General features: G+C 43.1%; 1 protein-coding gene across 1 annotated transcript; it reads left to right on the top strand.

Annotated features, from left to right (window-relative positions):
• The first annotated feature begins 618 nt into the window (after positions 1 to 618).
• Positions 619 to 20027, top strand: Vcp (valosin-containing protein). The gene is given in 17 exon segments (NM_053864.2): positions 619 to 846; positions 5100 to 5211; positions 5395 to 5567; positions 6934 to 7076; positions 7533 to 7663; positions 9722 to 9853; positions 11681 to 11783; positions 14065 to 14198; positions 14279 to 14414; positions 15159 to 15271; positions 15754 to 15918; positions 16021 to 16143; positions 16728 to 16940; positions 17136 to 17444; positions 17606 to 17761; positions 19056 to 19210; positions 19360 to 20027. Coding segments are annotated over 17 exon segments (2421 nt in total). The 5' UTR covers positions 619 to 829; the 3' UTR covers positions 19466 to 20027.
• Positions 20028 to 20295: the final 268 nt, after the last annotated feature.

Below are 20295 nucleotides of genomic sequence, written 5' to 3'. Positions count from 1 at the left end.
ATCCTGGGTTGATCTCCATCTAATAGTCCTCCTGCCTCAGCTTCCCAATTGCTAAAAATACAGACCTAGCCCATCCACCACGCCCTTCGTTGGAGCCAGTGTTTTAAAGGAGCACGAAGGATTTTAGTATGGTGGAGTAAGAGGATCCCTAGGATTGGCGAGAAATGAACTATGTGGATTATTATTACAACTCAGCTAAACTAATAAGGGTTCAAGCCTTTGTGCGAGGTTCTCCCAGCTGCTTATAAACTAAGGAGCCAATCAATTGGAGCCAAGTAGAGGAAACCTCCTTCGGAGGGATAAAGACTCTCCTTTTACCAGAGGATCTGGCCTATTGCTTTTGTCGATTGGTCAAGACTCCCTATGCGTCGAGGAAGCGTGGTGCTACGGCCAATTGACGTGGCGTTACTAGGCGTGTTGCAGCCTTGAGGCGGGGCTAGGCCACAAACGAATTTTCTGATTGGTTATCGTCTGTGGGTTGCTGGGGAGAGGCACGGAGAGGCGGGCACGAGTCCTAAGGCAGTCGCTGATTGGTTGAGGTTAGAGCAGCTTTCCTTCCGATGATTCGGCTTTTCTCGGTTCAGTCTCCGTGAAGCGTTTGCAGCCGTCGTTTGATTAGTCGCCTCTCGCGGATTAGGAGCTAGCGTCTCCCGCCCGCCTGCCGCCCCGGTGCCGCTGGGAGGAAGCGAGAGGGAGGCTGCCTGTGGGTTTGTCACTGCTGTTGCTCCTCCACCTGAGTGAGTCAAGCCCGGGCCTAGTCGGTCGCCTACCATTCTCGTAGCCGTTACCCTCAGGCCGCCACAGCCGCCGACCGGGAGAGGCGCGCGCCATGGCCTCTGGAGCCGAGTAAGTGTATGCGCGTGCCCGCCCGCCGGCTGCGGGGGCGCGCACCGTGGGACCTGCCGTGCTGGGTAGGCCCGGTCGGGCCGCGTCTGAAAGTCTAGGCCGGGAGAGAGAGAGAGACGGAAGGAGAGGCAAGGGGCGAGTGAGGGCCTCGGGCCGGGCTGTGCACCCGCGCGCCCCCTAGGTCGGGCCCGCGCTGGGCCTGGGTCGGAGCCTGGACAAGATGGTGCTGTGTCATGCAGGCCCCGGCGGCCTGAGTACCTCCCTCGGCACGCCGGCCCCGGCCTAGTTAGGCCTTAGGGTCCACACTCCCCGCATGGAGCCCTTTGGCGCTAGGACGCCGGTCGGCCATTTCGCCGACCATATACAGAAGACCCCGAGCCTGAGAAGAGAAAACACTGCGAGCCTGAGGCCCGGACTGGGCCCAGTGGGCGTGGACTTTGGGCCACGTGAAGGCCTCAGGAGCCCCAAGACTCAAGGGAAGGCTGGGCCGGAAGACCTGGGGGAAGCCCAGGCTGGTCTTGGTGGATCTGGGACGGTGTTGCCCGAAGTTGGCATGTTTTGAACCACATGTAGAGAGAGGGCAGGTCATGCCTTTCTCAAATGGCAGTTTTTCACCTTGTTAGGCCTGTTGTAAACACCCGGAAGTTTTACCTAGTTTTATTGTTGTTGTTGTTATTGTTGTTTTGCTTTGTGTATTTATCTTTGTTTTTGCTATGATCGGAAGTGGCTAGAAAGGAGGTGTTTTTCTTTTATTTTGAGGTGCTGAAGTTAGAATTCGGTTGTTTTTCTTGTTTTGTTTTGTTTGTTCTTGGCTTGGAGAACTTGCAGGTTAGAGTTGGCTTATCTCTTCAAAAGAAATACATCTCTCTCCCCAAGCATCTATGCTGACTCTCTGGACATTATGGCCCCACCTTCATCTTTCAGAAAGCATCAAATAAAATTTAGCCGTCTCAGCCCATTTAGTTAGAAACTAGAGCTTCCCATACAAAAACAAAGCAAAACCAAATAGCAAGTGTAGGGAACTATAAGATCCCGCTGTTTCGAGTGGTTTAGGTTTCATTTCCTTCGGATGAAGTATTCACTCAGTTATTTGGTTAAAAGAACTATTAATATTTTAAATAGCTAGGGTGGGTGGTATTTTGTACACCTTTAATCTCAGCACTTGAAAGAAAGGCAGAGGAGCACGTTACTAGACTAGCTACTCTGGGAGTCTACGCATTCAGGCCCTGTCTCAAAAAACAACAAAATAGACTTTTAAAATACTGTCAGTATTTCAATTGTTGTTTTTTTTTTTTTTAAGTTAAATTTTTTTGTTTGTTTGTTTGTTTTTTGAGACAGGGTTTCTCTGTGTAACCCCTGGCTGTCCTGGAACTCACTCTGTAGACCAGCCTGTCCTTAAACTCAGGGAAGTCTTTCTGCCTCTGTCTCTCAAGTGTTGGGACCAAAGGTGTGAGCCTCCACTGCCCTGTGGTTTGTTTTTTCTTTTTTGAGATCAGGGAATAATGTAGGCCAAATTGACTTCAAACTCAGCCTTGTGTTTGAACTCCTGTCTTGCTGTCACTACCTCCCATAAAATGGGATAATAGGAATGTCACAGTATGTTCCACTTAAATCTAGATTTTTGTTTGTTTGTTTGTTTTAAAATTAGAATTCCTAAAATCTGGCATCGTGGGCAGTTTGTATCTTTAGGTCATCTTGCTGATTCTTACCTGAATTTCCAAGTTCCTTTTGTGGTCCTTGAGTTCTGGAAAGAACCTGAGTCATGCAGATGATGGGAGGAGAACATACAGAGCTGTAGTTGCTCCTCAGCTCTTTTGGAGTTACTGACTCTAATCTCCACAGGATTTTGGAGAATTACAGGACTTTAAGGGCCAGGGTCTGGACAGGTATGTAGATTGGAGGTTCTCCTGAAAGGCACTTTTGAGAATAAAATACAAAGTGATCACTTGAGGTACTCCTGTAAATCAAGCAAGAAGATGAGCAGCCTCTTGGACAAGATATTTTCATAGATAAGAGGCAGTAGAAAATTTGGTGGGTTTACACACATTTATTTTTGGAATCAACAGCATTGTGGCCAAAGTGACATAACTTTTGAAGGAGACAAGAGCTAAGGAAACTCCCATTACTCTAAAGTAATGGTTAGAGATGTAACAACATTGCTGAGTGTGGTGGTGCATGTCTGTGGTTCTAATAGAGACCGGAGGATCACTGCAAGTTCAAGGTCATCTTGGTTTTACATAGCAGGCAGAACTATATATAGCAAGACCCTTTTTTAAATAAGTGAGGGTAAGGTATTTCTTGTGGCACTGCTTTTTTTGTTTGATTTTGCTGTCTCATCTCGCCCCTAGAAGAATGCTTTGTAGACATCCATTTATCATCACTACTATTCTTGAAACAGTCTTGCTATGCAGTTTAGGCTGGCTTGGAGCCTTTTGCCAATTACTGAGATAACAGGCATGGACCATACTATGTCTGGATTTCATTAATTTGTTGAAGAAATAGTTTTTCCCCTTCATTTGCTTTTTCCTTTGTTAGACCTCTGTTTCAGTTAATATTCATGCTTCTCAAACCTTGAAAAGCATTTTTTGCTTGGTTGGTTTCTTTTTGGTGAGTTAGGGTCTCTTACTATATATCCTTGGTCTGGGACTCTGTAGACCAGTCTGGCTTCAAACTCATAAATAGTTGCCTGCTTCTGCCTCCCAAGTGCTAGGATTAAAGGCTTATGTCACTGTCCCTGGCCAGAGGTAACTTTTCCAAAGGAGAGTCCACTGAGTCTAGTAAGTGAAGGCTAGAAATGAGTTAGTTAGGACATGGGTGCCGAAGACATGGCTTAGTAGGTAAAGGGTGCCAGACCTGACAACCTAAGTTCAATCCATTGAATCCACATAGTGGAAGGAGAGGAGAGACCAACTACCATACCATATATACAGTCAGAGACATAAATAAATGTAGAAAAAAATTACTATCATTGTCTAGTGAATAATACTAGCTTCTAGGAAATTGATAGAAAATTAATTGCTTAAGGAAAGGTCACAAGGTCCTACCAGTCCCTCGGACATTACTGGCAGCAAATGGTTTTTTGGGTAAAGGGACATTTTCCTAGAGTAGTATAGCTACAGGCTAAATTGTTCTGTAAATAACCCCTTGTCACATAAGCTCTTAAACTAATTGGATCACATACATAAAACAAAGAGCCATGAAAGAAAGGCAGTTGCTAGGAAGAAGAAGGGTATCAGTGGGAAGGACAAAAGAGGGCAATGAGATTAATATAAAAATATGTGCATGCATGATAATGTCAGTGAAACCCATCATGTATAACTTATACGTGGAAATAAACTTTAAAAAAATAACTTAGTCTCTTAAGTGAGAAAAATTTGAATTTTCCCAATTTTCAAAATTTTTTAATTTTATGAATTAACAACAATCATGTGCTTTTGCAGAAATGCTAGGAAGCTCCTTTTGAGTTGGATCCTCTTTCTGAAGGTTCTAGTTGTGTTTTTAATCCTCTTGTGTATTACTTCTTGTTGTATGTTCTTTGTTTTGTGCTTGATGTTCTTGTGGTCCTAGGAAATGCTCTAGGTTCTCAGGTTTAGTTTTTGAGGTGGATAGTGCTAAAAGTTGTTTTTTGTTGTTCTGAGGCTTGCTGGTGAAACAGCCTCTTGGAGCCTTATGTGGCTCATTTCATTCCCTTGACACAGGTAGTAAGAGAACTTCTTCAAAGCTCTGGGATTAATCATGATGACCATGTATTATTATGAAAACATTTACATTTTTTTATCTCAAAATGTAAGAATGAACATTGAGATAGGTCTTACAGTCTCCATTTTACAAATGAGGAAATCAAAGTCCAGTCAGGTTAACTAACTTGAGTGAGATCACAATTAAGCATTGCCAGAGTTGGAATTTAGACCTAATAGGTCTTGTAGAGCCCTGTTCTGCAGAGTCTAAAAGGCTAATTTTTTTCTTGGTGGTTTTTGAGCCTTTACTTCTGTTACATCTTTTAATATTCTTTGGCCAGTTTCCCTGCACTGGCTTAGGATCCCTGGGGCCTAACAGATTGGAACAGAAGCACTCAAAATACTAAGATATAGAATGGGAGTGAAGTAAATGCTAGCTGTGTTAATTCATCATGAGTTCATCTGGATTTCCGTTAGCTGCACTTTTAAGCTTCTCTATCCATTCTTTCCTTAGTGAATATTAGAGATTGATGGTATTCAGTATCTATTAGGTCTAACTTCATTTTTTCCTTCTAGTTCAAAAGGTGATGATTTATCAACAGCCATTCTCAAACAGAAGAACCGTCCCAATCGGTTAATTGTTGATGAAGCCATCAATGAAGATAACAGTGTGGTGTCCTTGTCCCAGGTAAGTTAGGTGTGAGTCCAGACTTTACTGTACTTAACTAGAGAGATCTCCCAGCTTTCTTTTTTCATTTTTCTTGCAGTGGCAGATGAACTGGGGTTTGTATGGAATTCTAGCATAGATGATTTCTTTCTATCTAAAGGTCAATGACCCAAAGTCTTTAATCTTATTTTTTTTCTTTCTTAGCCCAAGATGGATGAACTACAGTTGTTCAGAGGTGACACGGTGTTGCTAAAAGGAAAGAAGAGAAGGGAAGCTGTATGCATTGTTCTTTCTGATGACACGTGTTCTGATGAGAAGATTCGAATGAATAGAGTTGTTCGGAATAACCTCCGAGTTCGCCTAGGAGATGTCATCAGGTTTGTATGAAGGTGGGGGATAGATTCTTGACCTCTTAGAAATGAGACCAGATGTAGTCTGCATTGGAGATACCATCTCCCCCTGCATTACAACCAGGATGGAATCCTAGGCAGCTGTAGATGTAGGAAGTTCACCTAGTCATGGGAAGACTAATGTTTCCAGGGCTGTGTGTGTAGGTTGAGAATCCACGTCTGCATGGTCCTTAGGACAAATGGCTTTCTTGATGCCTTTTAAAATTTTTTTCCAACTGGGGAGTATAATTCCTCCTAACTGGGTATGACGATATATAGTCACTAAATGATACACAGATATATGATATATCTACAGTATATCCACTGGTCATAATGCTGTGGCTGCTTAAGGGCTTGTAATGGTGCTGAAATAAAGTGGAAATGTGAATAGGAGGGAATTATTTTAAAAATAAGTAAACCTAGTTCTGCTTGGCGGTGCATACCTTTAATCCCAACACTTGGGAGACAGAGGTGGGTCTGTGAATTCAGGCTGACATGGTCTGTAAAGTGAGAGCCTGTCTCTGAAAAGCAAAAGTGATAGTAAACCTAGGGGAGAGGAGCATAGTTTATAACTAGAGTAGGATTGCTGTGGTAGGAGTGATTTTGGTTGTTGTACCCAGTTAGGTTTCCACAGTCTCTGGTTACCTGGTTAGGACCATTCAGTTTCTGAAATCTTTTTAATGAAGTCTTACTATGTTTTAAGTACTTCGCTCTTTAGATTGCTTAGTCACTTTCTCATGATATTTTGATATTGTGGCTGAGATTATTATTATTATTATTATTATTTATTTATTTGGTTCTTTTTTTCGGAGCTGGGGACCGAACCCAGGGCCTTGCGCTTCCTAGGCAAGCGCCCTACCACTGAGCTAAATCCCCAACCCCGAGATTATTATTTTTTGATTCAGTTATAAAACCTTGTTCCCCCTCCCCCATGTAATTCTGAGATATTAACTAGAAGGCTAGACATGGTAGCACATACCTATATTCCCAGTAATCTCAGTTCTTCAGAGAGAGGAGATGGTTGATACTAGCTGAAAGGATTATTATTATTGGATATCACGTATTGAAGACTCCAGTGGTAGGGCTGTGCATACGTAGAGCTTCCAAATATTCTTAATTTTGGCTTAGTGATGGGTGAACTTCTGTTACCTCATTGTGAATGTAACCTGTCTTAGCTCTGCGAGGCTGTTCCTTTGCGTCTCTCCCACCCTGCTCTCCCCCTTCTCTTCACCTAAGGCCGTCCCTGCCTTTTCTCTTTGGCTTGCCATCAGCGGTCTGTGCCAGGCCCTTTCGGACACCCAGTGCTTGGGGCTGCAGTGTGGTTGGTAATGTGGAGTCTGCTTGTCATCCTCAGCATCCAGCCATGCCCTGATGTAAAGTATGGCAAACGTATCCATGTGCTACCCATTGATGACACAGTGGAAGGCATCACTGGCAATCTTTTTGAGGTATACCTTAAGCCGTACTTCCTGGAAGCATATCGGCCCATCCGTAAAGGTGAGAGAAACTGAGTTTAAGAACAGTTGTTACTTGAGTAAACTTTTAACAATTCCATGTTATTTTCATGTGTCTGAGTATTATGTATAGCTATAATCTGCACACATATTCAATTGTCAGCTCTCTTACCTCCCTTCTGTGCTCTAGTATAGTAAGCAGTTCTCATGTATTTCTGAAGGGTAATGTGGTTTTGCTGTCAAATTGGCAGTGTATTGCTCTTCCATTGTTGGTTGTAGTGAAAGCTTAGGCCGTCTACACCCTAATAGTTAAAGGGGCTTTTGTCATATTCCTGGGATATAGTACAGAGTTGTGTTTCACTATTGCCTGGTGTGGGAAAGGAAGGCATAAGTAATAGCTACTGAGCTTTGAATTTGAGATCATGTGGTCTAGTGAAGAAGTCTCAGGTGGTCTTGTACTTGACACCTCTAATTGCACATGTATTGCTTTGTATTATAGGAGATATTTTCCTTGTCCGGGGTGGGATGCGTGCTGTGGAGTTCAAAGTAGTAGAGACAGATCCCAGCCCTTACTGTATTGTTGCTCCAGACACAGTGATCCACTGTGAGGGGGAGCCAATCAAGCGAGAGGTGAGTTACTCCCTAATCCCAGCCATGGTTTTATTTTGCTTTTTGCTTGTGGTTCTGGGAATTGAACCCAGGGCCGTGTGCATGTTAGGCCTACCACTGAAATACATCCTCATCTCCCAAATTCATTGGCACTCGGGTAGCATTTGTGTTGCTTATCAAACGGAATACTTTTCAAGATTAGATGGCCTTAATAGAAGTAGAAAACCACGTTAAGTATTTCTTGAAAGAACCTACTTCCACGAATTTAAGACAAAGCCGAGAGGTGTAAATGGCTGCCAGTAAGTGTGGTGGTACATGCCAATAGTCCTGGTGCGTAGGAGGTGGAGGTGGGAAGATTGCTGTGAGTTTGAGTCCAGCAGGATGGCCTATGAAGTGAGATCCTGTCTCAAAAACGTAAATGAGCGATAGCTTGGTGGCTCAGCACTGGCTGCTCTTCAAGGGGTCCTGAGTTCAATTCCCAGCACCCACATGGCTATATTTGATCGCGTTCCTATTCCCCTTGTTTGTTTTTTGAGACTGGGTCTCATGTTGTTCTCTCTGGCCTAGAATTCACAGTGATCTGCCTGCTTCTGCCTCCCAAGATGGAATTAAAGCATGTGCATTGTGTGCAAAATTCTACTGATCCCACCCCAGTCTTCCCACTCTCATAACTTTTTTAAACCTTTATTTACCTGAATGGGTAGTATGCCTACATGTGTGTCTATATAACATGTCTCTGTTAGCTCCCCTGAGATGAGTTAGAGGCAGTTAATTGTCATGTGGGTATTGGGAATTAAACCCACGTCTTCTGGAAGAGCAACCAGTGCTCTTAACCCTAAACCATCTCTCCAGTACCCCCAACCCCCACTCCCTTTGGTGACCAACTGAATTTATTTAGAATTGATCTTGTGTGGGGGAGGCTATCTGACAGCTACAGCTTACCAGTGGCTATACTGCCACTAAGGAATACTCTGTCTTCCAGCTCCTCAGTGCCAGATTGCTTGTCTGGCACACCACTCGGGAGGCAGAACTCAGTCTGCAATGGGGGTCCCAGTCCATGTTTTTTTTCTGTATGGGAAACTGGAGTTTGTGACTATTGGTATGGTTTCTGGCCTTCTGTGTACCCAGGCACTTCTGGTGTGCAACATCTACTTGCTAGGCAGGAAGGGAAAGGCAGAGCCTGGGACAGGTGGAACTTGGTTTGATTCCGAATGAGTGCTGAGAGTACGGAGGGGCTGGAAGAGAGAAGTCCTGGACATTTAGGGTTTGTTATAAAGACCCCCAACCCCTACAGAGATCCTTGATCGAAGAGAAGGTCCTTGCTTGTCCAAACTGCTTTATTTGATGGCAGATGTTAATACAATACCTTAATCTGAGTGAGCTAGAGATTGAATACCTTCTTCAGGAACCAGTGCCCCAGAAGGGAAGCTCCTGAATTGAATGCCCAAGGCCTATCTAGATAGCTCAGTAGCTTATCGAACTTTATGCTGTGTGACTGATTGCCACGGTTCTCAGTGGGCTTCCAGAACAGGTTTAGGCAGAGTTGGCTCCAGTCCAACTGTTCTCAGTTCTGAGTTTCATGGGGTTTAGGCTCATTCAACCTTACCAGTTCTTTTGTCTGGTGGTACAGTCCACTTGCCCCACACCTCAGGGTAGGGTGGTGCCTTTATGAACCAACTCCCAAACCCCGCTCCATTCAGGATGGGATGTTGATAAACCCAGTTCTGTGTAGGTCAACTTTAGTTTAGGGATCCCTTTTCAGTAAAATAAGGACTGCTCATAAGAGAGCAGTGTTTGGGTGTTTTTACTTTGTTTTATTTTCCTTTTACTGGGTATTGCTGTATAAGCTGACTGCAATTCACTGTGGCTTAAGCTGGCCTCACATCCAGTCTTTCTGCCTTCCAAGTACAGAATTTACAGACATGTTACCTGGCTTAAGACAAGATCCCTGCAGAAGAGAATCTTCTCACACAACATATTTTTTTCCATACCAAATAGTGGGAGGACTTGGAGAAATTGTATATTTGCTGACAATATTATTCTGGTTTTTGTTGTTGTTTTATACTCTTTTATATTCAGGATGAGGAGGAGTCCTTGAATGAAGTAGGCTATGATGACATCGGTGGTTGCAGGAAGCAGCTAGCTCAGATAAAGGAGATGGTGGAGCTGCCACTGAGACATCCTGCACTCTTTAAGGCAATTGGTGTGAAGGTGAGTATCCTAAGATCTGTGGGGAGTCTAAGACAGTGCTATAATGTTTTCTCATGGTGTGACTGATGCCCTAAATGGCTTAAAGGGGCAATAATAATCTTTGGGTTTATAGAAGGCTCTAAAAATTCATTAGAGCTATAGATTGTCATGTATATGTATGTACGCGTATACACACATAATATGCTTAAACAATGAGATCTCCCATGGATCGTATTAAAATTTTAACCATAATTTTGCCAATATTTGTAGAGTATTACTCAATAAAAGAAGGAAATTAATCGAGTTTTCAGATCCTGAGTTAAACACCTGAGAACCACCACCTGTCTAGAATAGTTTTTTGACCTTTTATATGTAATAGAACACACTAAAGATGAAGTGTGACTACTTTGCTTACTAAGCATACAAGTGGTTTTGTCTTGAGGGCAGTTTCAATGTCTTGTGGATAAGGCTGCAGACAACTTACAAGAAAGGTGCAGTTGATTATTTTAGAAGAAAAGACATGCCTTCATTCTCTCTGAGGCAGAGGCAGGCGCATCTATGAATTTGAGACTTGACAACCATATCTACAGAGAGTGGTTCCAGGACAGCCAGGGTTGCACAGAGAAGTCCTATTTGTCTGTTTTAGGAAAGGAATCTTGTTTTGAAAAAAAGACATTCTAGGGCTGGAGAGATGACCAGCAGTTAGAACAGTGACTGCTCTTCCAGAGATCCTGAGTTCAATTCTTAGGAACTATCGGAAATACCACTCAGTAGCAAAATTAGAGTTATGAAGTAGCAATTAAAACTTACGGTTGGGAAATCCTAAGACATCAGAAATAGGTGTTTTCCAGTGATCGTGACCCACAGATTTAGAACCACTGTCCTAAAAGGTTGTAAACACATGAGTGAAGAGCTCTAACCCTGAAAAACAGACCTTGCTTTAGTAGTAAGTACCTTGCATCCTGGTTTGTCCAAAGGGAAATTATTGAGGCCTTGGCATAATAACTTATTATTCACTGTCCTTCCAGTTTGTAAAGTCCCCCAGGTGTGACTTTTTAAAGGTGGTTCTTTTTTTTTTAAGGTTGTTCACTATTAGTCTCCTATGCAAATTGAGTTTATAAATGTTAGTGTTTATTTCCAAGGAGAGAGGGGGTGGAGGGGGAGAGGGAGGGAGGGACGGAGAGAGAGGGGGAGAGAGAGGGAGAGAGAGAGAGAGAGAGAGAGAGAGAGAGAGAGAGAGAGAGAGAGAGAGAGAGAGTGAGTGTGTGTGTAGCAGCAGACAGGGCTTCTTTCTTTATGTATCCTTAGCTATCCTGGAACTCGCTATATAGACCGGGTTAGCCTCAAATTCAGAGACCTACCTGCCTCTGCCTTGAGTTCTGGGATTAAAGATGCAAACCACATCTGGCTCTTTGTGTTTTCTTTTGGTCTCCCATTGTAAGTCAGTCTGGCCTCGACTATGCAATTCTTACTATTCTCTTCAGCTGGGTTTATAAACGGGTCTCAAAGGCTTGTGTGTTCTTTTTTATGTGTGTGGCTGTTAGTTTCGTTAATGTATATGTAGACACCACAAGCTTTCAGTATCTACAACTGACCAGAAGAAGACATCAGCTAGATCCTCTAGAACTGGAGTTACAGGTGGTTGTCAGCCACATCCACAATCAGTGGAAGAGTAGCCAGTGCTCTTAAATGCTGAGCCATCCCTCTAAACCCCAAAGACTTTTTCTTTATGGTATCAGTATAGAGCCCCGTTTCTCATCCCTCACTAGAGCTCTAGTCCAGCTACTTTTGGATGGGGGGTTGGGGGAAGGTAAACTCCTGACCCTAACTGAACTTTGTTGTCCTCAGCCTCCTCGGGGAATCTTGCTATATGGACCTCCTGGGACAGGGAAAACCTTGATTGCCCGAGCTGTGGCAAATGAAACTGGAGCCTTCTTCTTTCTGATCAATGGTAAGAAACTTGGTCCATCTTATGTCTGACTAGACCCATTTCTGAGTGGGGCATCTCATGGAGACATCATTTGCATACCCTTTAGCATATTAAGAAAATTATTTTATGACTTAAGGTTATTGGTGGGTTTTTTGGTTTTTTTTTTGTTTTTTGTTTTTTTTTTTTGTCTGCATGTCTGTGTACTATGTATTTGCAGTACCTAAGGAGGCCAGAAGAGGGCATCAGATCTCCTAAAATTGGAGTTATCATGAACCACTATGTAGGTGCTGGGGATTGAACCCTGGACCAAACAATCAATGCTTTTAACCACTGAGTCTTCTCTCCAGCCTAAGTTTAGCCATTTTTGTGTGTGTATGTATGTTTGTTAATGTATTGTGGTATGCGTGCACATGTGTGGGCTTCAGAGGATAATCTCATGGTCTTCAGGTGCAGTCTACCTTTTTAGAGACAGGGTCTCATTGACCAGGAACTGTTAGTGTAGATTGACTAACCAGATAGCTGCAAGAATCTGCCTATCTCTCCAGTGCTAGATTTACAAGTTTGTGTGCACCATGCCTGTTTTATTTTGTTTTAACATAGATTTTAGGGATCTAGCCTGGGTATGCATGCATCTAAGGCAGACTCTTTAGGCCCTGAGCTATCTCTGTAGCCTCACTTAATCATTTTCTGATGAATGAGTGTATTATGGGAAGATAAGCAATAAGGGGAAGGCTTTTGGTGGGGGGGTTGGGGTGGAAAAGGGATAGGAATTGAGATATGGTCTCACTGAGTGGTATTGTTGTAATTTTAAAAGTGTTAGTATTTCTCTATTCCTGGCTAGCTCACAAATGAAACTGAATCTAAGATTTATTTAATTCTATCGGTTTGGTTCTCTGGGCTTCAGAGCTGTCTTCGGGACCCCTTCTGGGACCCCTTCCTCAATGCATCCCTTCCCCACCCCACCCCCCCAAATCCCCAAACTGGTGGAAGTCCTGACCTATTTTCTCTTCTCTTCTGCCCAGCCATTGGCTGGTTAGATTTTATTGACAAGTCAGAATAAATGGGGAGCAATGTATACACAAACTTGTAATAAGCATTACATTCCATGTCAGGATTTCACATAGATATGGGGGGTAGAAAAAAATCAGCATCTGAATAATGCAAGGGTAATCCTTTTATTTTTTAAAAGATTTATTTATTAATCTTATGTAATGAGTACACTGTAGCTATCTTCGGACACACCGGAAGAGGGCATCACATTACAAATGGTTGTGAGCCACCATGTGGTTGTTGGGAATTGAACTTAGGACCTCTGGAAGAGCAGTGTTCTTAACCTCTGAGCTGTCTATCCAGCCCCACAAGGATAATCTTTACACAGTACACAAAAATATTTTGCCTAGTGTGTGGCCCTGACAAGTTTTCTTGTAGCCCAGGTCTGTCTTTCCTTCCCTTGAGAAAGATTGTGAATAAGGCATTTAGGGAACAAGCTGTTAGGATAAATCAAGTTTGTTTGTTTTGAGGGTTTCTCTGTGTAGCTCTGGCTCACTCTGTACACCAAGGTTGGTCTTGAACTACACCTGCTTCTGCCTACCAAGTGCTGGGATTAAAAGGCATGTACCACCATCCATGCACAGCTAAAAGGTTTATTTTTATCTGAGAATATTTGTGTGACTATGAGCTGAGGGATCATTGTTTGTCTTTAGAATGATACTTAGATTATTAGAGGTCCATTGATAATTAGCCTCTTACCAAATCATCTTTGTCATCCTAACAGAAGTATATAGAGCCATGGTCTTTGTAGTCTGACCAGGTAACTCTTACTCAGTAATGGGTGGAAAGGGCTATTAGGCACAGGGATTACTGCATTCTTAACTCCGGACCTGTATTTAGGATAAGGGAAAAAAATAAAAGTTTCTTTAGGGATTGGGGGAGGACAGGTTTTTGTCATTGTTTTTAAAAAATAACTTATTAATTTACTGTGTTCTTGGACTGGAGAGCTGATGGATCAGTGGTTAAGAGCACTGATCTTCCAGAGGTCCTGAGTTCAATTCCCAGCAACCACAGTCATCTGTAATGGGACCTAATGCCCTCTTTTGGTGTGTCTGAAGACAGCAACAGTGTACTTATTTATATAAATAAAATAAGTAAGTCTTAAAAAAAATTATTGTGTGAAAGTCAGAGGACAAGTTGAAAAAATTAGTTCCTTGTTTCTGCCACGTTGGGTCCAGGATTGGCAATAAGCACCTTGACCTGATTAAGGCATCTCACTGACCCTGTCATTGTCTACTGTGTATCTCTTGAGGTCCTGAAATCATGAGCAAATTGGCTGGTGAGTCTGAGAGCAACCTTCGTAAAGCCTTTGAGGAAGCTGAAAAGAATGCTCCTGCCATCATCTTCATCGACGAGCTTGATGCCATTGCACCCAAAAGAGAGAAAGTAGGAACCTACCCAATGGGATGGTAAGGACTTGTGAGGTCCTGACCTAGCTTCTGACCAGACATACTACTGTCTTACAGACTCACGGGGAAGTGGAGCGTCGCATCGTGTCTCAGTTGTTGACCCTTATGGATGGCCTAAAGCAGAGAGCACATGTGATAGTTATGGCAGCAACCAATAGACCCAACAGCATTGACCCAGCCCTACGGCGATTTGGTAAAGACCTTAAATTTTTTTCCTACACCACCCTTTTTTTTTTTTTTTTTTTTTTTAATATATAAGACAAGAGTTTCTCTGTGTAGCCCTGGCTGTCCTGAAACTATGAATACCAGGCTGACCTCAAACTCAAGAGATTGACCTGCCTCTGCCTTCTGAGTGCTTGGGATTAAAGTTGTGCACCACCATCGTGCAATCCAGCCTGTCCTTACTTGTTGATATATTGTAGGGTATATTGTTGGTATGTCTGTTGGGCTTGATTTCCTTATCTCACCTATGTCTTTAAGTTACTTAATCCTCAGAATTTAAGTTCTTTGTCATGACAGGACCTAAGGTTTTTTTTTTTTTTTCCATTCTGTGTTCTCTCTAGGGCACTCCCTCAACCTTTCTAGTGCTGCGACCCTTTAATATAGTTCCTCATGTTGTAGTGACCTTCAATCATAAAGTTGTTACTACTTCATGGCTGTAATTTTGCTACTGTTATGAATTGTAATGTAAAATATTTGTCATAGAGGGTATTTGATATGTGACACCCACTCCCACCCCCGTTAAGTGGTTGTTCTGTCCCAGAGGGGTCGAGATCCAGGTTGAGAGCCACTGCTCTAGAGTAACTATCTATTTTTTGCCTAAGTCTGAAAGATTTCCAGGTTGTGAGGCATTAATGCTAACTTTAAATAAGAGAGTTCTGGAGTGACTTCTGTGGACCAGAAACTTCCTATTTTACATTCCTTTATTGTCCCATAGGTCGCTTTGACAGAGAGGTAGATATTGGAATCCCTGATGCTACAGGACGTTTGGAAATTCTTCAGATCCATACCAAGAACATGAAACTGGCAGATGATGTGGACTTGGAACAGGTGGAGTGGTGATGATGGCTGGCCAGAATTTAGGATAACTCTGTTGTAGGAGGTTGCAGGGGACTACATGCATAGACTAAGAAAAGAGGCTTCATATCAGTAATCTAGAACGGGGGGGGGGGGGGGGAGGACGGACAGGAGGAGCCTGAGTTTGAGGCTTGTTAGGGCTACACAGCAAGGTCGTTGTATCTTTTCTTTTTTTCTAAAAAAAAAGCTGGATGGACTTTGTTTTTAACTTCAGAGCAGGAATGTGCTTCTTAGTTGTTGCTGTATGTATGAGTTGTTGGAGCAGTTTTATTTTCAGCTCCCCAATCCGGTGTGAATATTTAACACCTCTGCCTGTAAAAGGTCTGCTATAATATATCTCTTCAAGGAAACAGGAAGAATCAGAGATATGAAACATGGGATGGAGTCAGGATTCTGTTTCTGACTTGATAAGGTAGCTGGATCTTGAGGATGGTCAGTATATCTTCTCTTTGCAGGTAGCCAATGAGACTCATGGTCATGTGGGTGCTGACTTGGCAGCCCTGTGTTCAGAGGCTGCTCTACAGGCCATCCGGAAAAAAATGGACCTCATTGACCTAGAAGATGAGACCATTGACGCTGAGGTCATGAATTCCCTGGCAGTTACTATGGATGACTTCCGGGTAAGGACCATATTACACCCAAATTAGGAATATGTTTATGTATTTTGTTGTGAGGACCCCGCCCCCAAGTCTCATCTCCACTTTTTCAAACTCCCTTTTTAGTGGGCCTTAAGTCAAAGCAACCCATCAGCACTTCGGGAAACTGTGGTAGAAGTGCCACAAGTAACCTGGGAAGACATTGGAGGCCTGGAGGATGTCAAACGGGAGCTTCAGGAGTTGGTTCAGGTAGGCTAAGTTTTGCTCTAGTATGGTGGGTCATTCCCTCAGTATATAATAATCAACTTTTAGGTCTCAGACTGATTTACTAAGAATTGAGCGTATAACTCTGTTACAGAGTTTTAGATAATAATGAACTGCCCTAAGTTACTGCTGCTACAGTGAAGTACTATGACAAAAAGCAAGTTAGGGAGGAAAGAGTTCCACACTGCTGTTCATCAAACAGAGCAGGAGCTGATGCAGAGGCCATGGAGGGGTGCTATTTAAGGCCTTGCTTCCAAAGCCAGCTGTCTTATAGAACCCAGAACCATCAGCCCAGGGGTGGGACCACCCACGATGGGTGGGGCCTTCCCACATCAAAAACTAATGAAGAAAATGCCTTATAGCCAGATTTTATGTAAGAATTTTCTCAAGGTTCCCTTTTTTCAGATAACTCAAGTTAGGTGTCAGGTTGATATAAGACTAGGTAGCATGGAAGCCTATATACAAAAAACTTGGATGTTAGACGTTTGTATCATAAAGATGCTATGCTTCTGATATGATTTGATTTAAAATATGGGGTTGCCCTTAAATTATCTTTGCTTTTCTTCTAGTATCCTGTGGAGCATCCAGACAAATTCCTCAAATTTGGCATGACTCCTTCCAAAGGTGTTCTTTTCTATGGACCGCCTGGCTGTGGGAAAACCTTACTGGCCAAAGCCATTGCTAATGAATGCCAGGCTAACTTCATCTCCATCAAGGGTCCTGAGCTGCTTACCATGTGGTTTGGGGAATCTGAGGCCAATGTCAGGGAAATATTTGACAAGGTAAGCTAGATGGCTAGCTGATGTTCATATGTATGTATGGCAAGGGGCAAGGTGGAATGAGAGGTTATTTCTCCAGACGCAAAAAATTTTATTACTGGCAGCTCAGTTGGGGCATTACTGATTACTCTGTTTTCTTCCTGAAGTATGAGAAATCTAGTTATATTAGTATTTGAGATGGTCTTTTCTTTTTCATAGGCACGACAAGCTGCCCCCTGTGTACTCTTCTTTGATGAGTTAGATTCAATTGCCAAGGCTCGTGGTGGTAATATTGGAGATGGTGGTGGAGCTGCAGACCGAGTCATCAATCAGATCCTGACAGAAATGGATGGCATGTCCACAAAAAAGAATGTGTTTATCATTGGAGCTACCAACCGGCCTGACATCATTGATCCTGCTATCCTAAGACCTGGCCGTCTTGATCAGCTCATTTATATCCCACTTCCTGATGAGAAGTCCCGTGTTGCCATCCTAAAAGCCAATCTGCGAAAATCCCCAGTTGCCAAGGCAAGTGCAAAGTTGTCAGCCATAGGGACTTTTTCTGTTAAGCAGATGTGGAGTGGCAGAGGCAGAAGCCAGTCTGTTTAAAATAGAAAGTCCAGAGACCCTGTGCTCTGTGGGAGGAAGGCACAGTGCTAACAGCTAACATACTCTTGTGCTTCCTTTAGGATGTGGATTTGGAGTTCTTGGCTAAGATGACTAATGGCTTTTCTGGAGCTGACCTGACAGAAATTTGCCAACGTGCTTGTAAACTAGCCATTCGTGAATCTATCGAGAGTGAGATTAGGCGAGAACGAGAGAGGCAGACAAATCCATCAGCTATGGTGAGTCAGTACACTTTGTCTACATGTACCAGTTAGAGGCCTTGCTTCATGATCCAGAGTGGAGGTATTAGGAAGGTCCCTGATGTTAAACCAGGGTGTCCAAGAAAATGAATACCAAACAGCTAAGCAGGGAGTGGGTGTGATGCATGCCTGTCTCACCTCTCAGTGGTGGAAGTGAACCCATGGAGAAAGAGGGGTTGGCTATACGATCAGTTTAAACCTGATATCTTAAGGGGAATGAAAATAGGATTGTAACAAACGGATGGAACAGGATTTTATTCTTTTATGTGTACTGGTGTTTGCCTATGTGTATGTCTGTGTAAAGGTGTTAGATCCCCTGGAGCTGGAATAAAAAGCACTTGTGAACTGCCATGTGGGCGCTGGGAATTGAATCTGGATTCTCTGGAAGAGCAGCTCGGTGCTCTTAACCATTTCTCTCTAGCCCCTTGAACGGGATTTTTAAAACTTAGGAATCTAGACGTTTTCATCCTGGTGGGAAAGGGAATTCATCGGGTCCCAAAAATGGAAAACTACAAATTTATAATCTAACATGTTTTCTACTGTGGTTCCACTCCACTCTGTTTGGAGGTTAGCAAATGGCTAAGAAACAGCAAGAGGCTTCCTTTATTTTAGAGGGAAGGTCTGTAACACTCTTTCCTCTAAGAAGCTCCTTAAACAGTTGGTGCTAGGAGTTAGTCTCATAAAACATAGCAGTTGGAGTTAATTCTCATAGAAGAGTAGCTTTGAATATTTTAATTTTTTTTTTTTTTTTTTTTTTTGGAACTGGGGGCCGAACCCAGGGCCTTGCACTTGCTAGGCAAGCGCTCTACCACTGAGCTAAATCCCCAACCCCGAATATTTTAAATTTTAAAGAAAGATTTGAATAAATAACTTCTAGTAGGGTTATAAGACTTATTAAGATATGGTAGTTTTATAGTTAAACAGCCTTTTTAGGTACCAATTTCCATGTTTCATATCTGTCTAAATGCAACAACAGTTAGGATATAAAAATGTCCCCTTAGACCACTTTAATCTATCTTTTTCCTTTCCTAAGCCTGGGAACCACTGATAAGAATCTGTCTGTATTGTTTTCCCATTTACAGGATGAACTGGCACATTTATTTTTAGGTAGAGCAGTGGTCTACTTTTAGGATGTTTGGCCTGGCACCTGATTTAGCTTGGATTGGAGAGTCACAATAGTAGACTCTTGCAATAATGAAGGGTAGGGAGACAAGGGGTAGAGTGCAAGCTGGATCCTAACTAGTATAATGGTCTGTGCTTACTGACTTTATAGGAAGTAGAAGAGGATGATCCAGTGCCTGAGATCCGCAGAGATCACTTTGAGGAAGCCATGCGTTTTGCCCGACGTTCTGTCAGTGATAATGACATTCGGAAGTATGAAATGTTTGCCCAGACACTGCAGCAAAGTCGAGGTTTTGGCAGCTTCAGGTAATCCTGGTGCAAAGGGTAGTTCCTAAGTTGCTTGGGGGACTGTAGAAGCAGTGGTGGGAGTCTATAGTAGGGAGGCTGCAGCGGTAGTTGTAACAGATTGTACAGGCCCTATCCATATCCTCTTTTTTTTCTTCTTGTGTATACAGATTCCCTTCAGGGAACCAGGGTGGAGCTGGCCCAAGTCAGGGCAGTGGAGGTGGCACAGGTGGCAATGTGTACACAGAAGACAATGACGATGACCTCTATGGCTAAGTGATGTGCCAGCATGCAGCGAGCTGGCCTGGCTGGACCTTGTTCCCTGGGGGTGGGGGCGCTCGCCCAATGGGAACCAGGGGTGTGCCCATGGCCTGTTCCATTCCTCAGTCCGAACAGTTCAGCCCCAGTCAGACTCTGGACGGGGGTTTTCTGTTGCAAAAAAAAATTACAAAAGCGATAAAATAAAAGTGATTTTCATTTGGGAGGTGAAGAGTGAATTACCAGCAAGGAGCTGGGCCTTGGGCCCTCACCATTTCTGTTGTAGTTTGGGTGGTGCAGGTAACCTGTGTGGTGTGAACCGAGGCGCTGCCCCCACCATCACCACAGTAAAGCATCTATACTCAATGCTGTCCAAGCCCTCCCTTACCTCTAGCCAGCCTGGGTAGGTGGACAAGGGGCCTCAGTTTGCTGGGTGTTTATATAGAAAGTAGGTTGATTTTTATTTTACATGCTTTTGAGTTACTGTTGGAAGACTAATCATAAGCAGTTTCTAAACCAAAAAAAAAAAAAAAAAAAAAGACATGTTGTAAAAGGATAATAAATGTTGGGTCAAAATGGAGCCTGCGTTCTGGCCACTGTGCCTCTTCTTTTCCTGGAAGCTTGCATCCTCCTGATATATTCAGCCACTAACATCCCTCCTCCCCCGAAAAAAAAGTCATCTTTTTTAAAAAAATCTGCTTTTGTGTAATGTTACATACAAGAAGGTTAGAGAACAGTGTTGTGTGTCATCCCTTACCTTCTACCTTGTGTGAGACTAGGTGTCTGTGCTATTGTTTATACCTTGTTTGGGGAGATTTTCCTTTTTTCTTTCTTTTTTTTTTTTTAAT

This window comes from Rattus norvegicus, chromosome 5, assembly GCF_021556685.1.
Source record: "Rattus norvegicus strain SHRSP/BbbUtx chromosome 5, alternate assembly SHRSP_T2T, whole genome shotgun sequence".
In the NCBI taxonomy this organism is placed as follows: Eukaryota; Metazoa; Chordata; class Mammalia; order Rodentia; family Muridae; genus Rattus; species Rattus norvegicus.
Note: the sequence above shows the minus strand (reverse complement) of the source record. Positions and strands in the feature narration are given on the sequence as shown.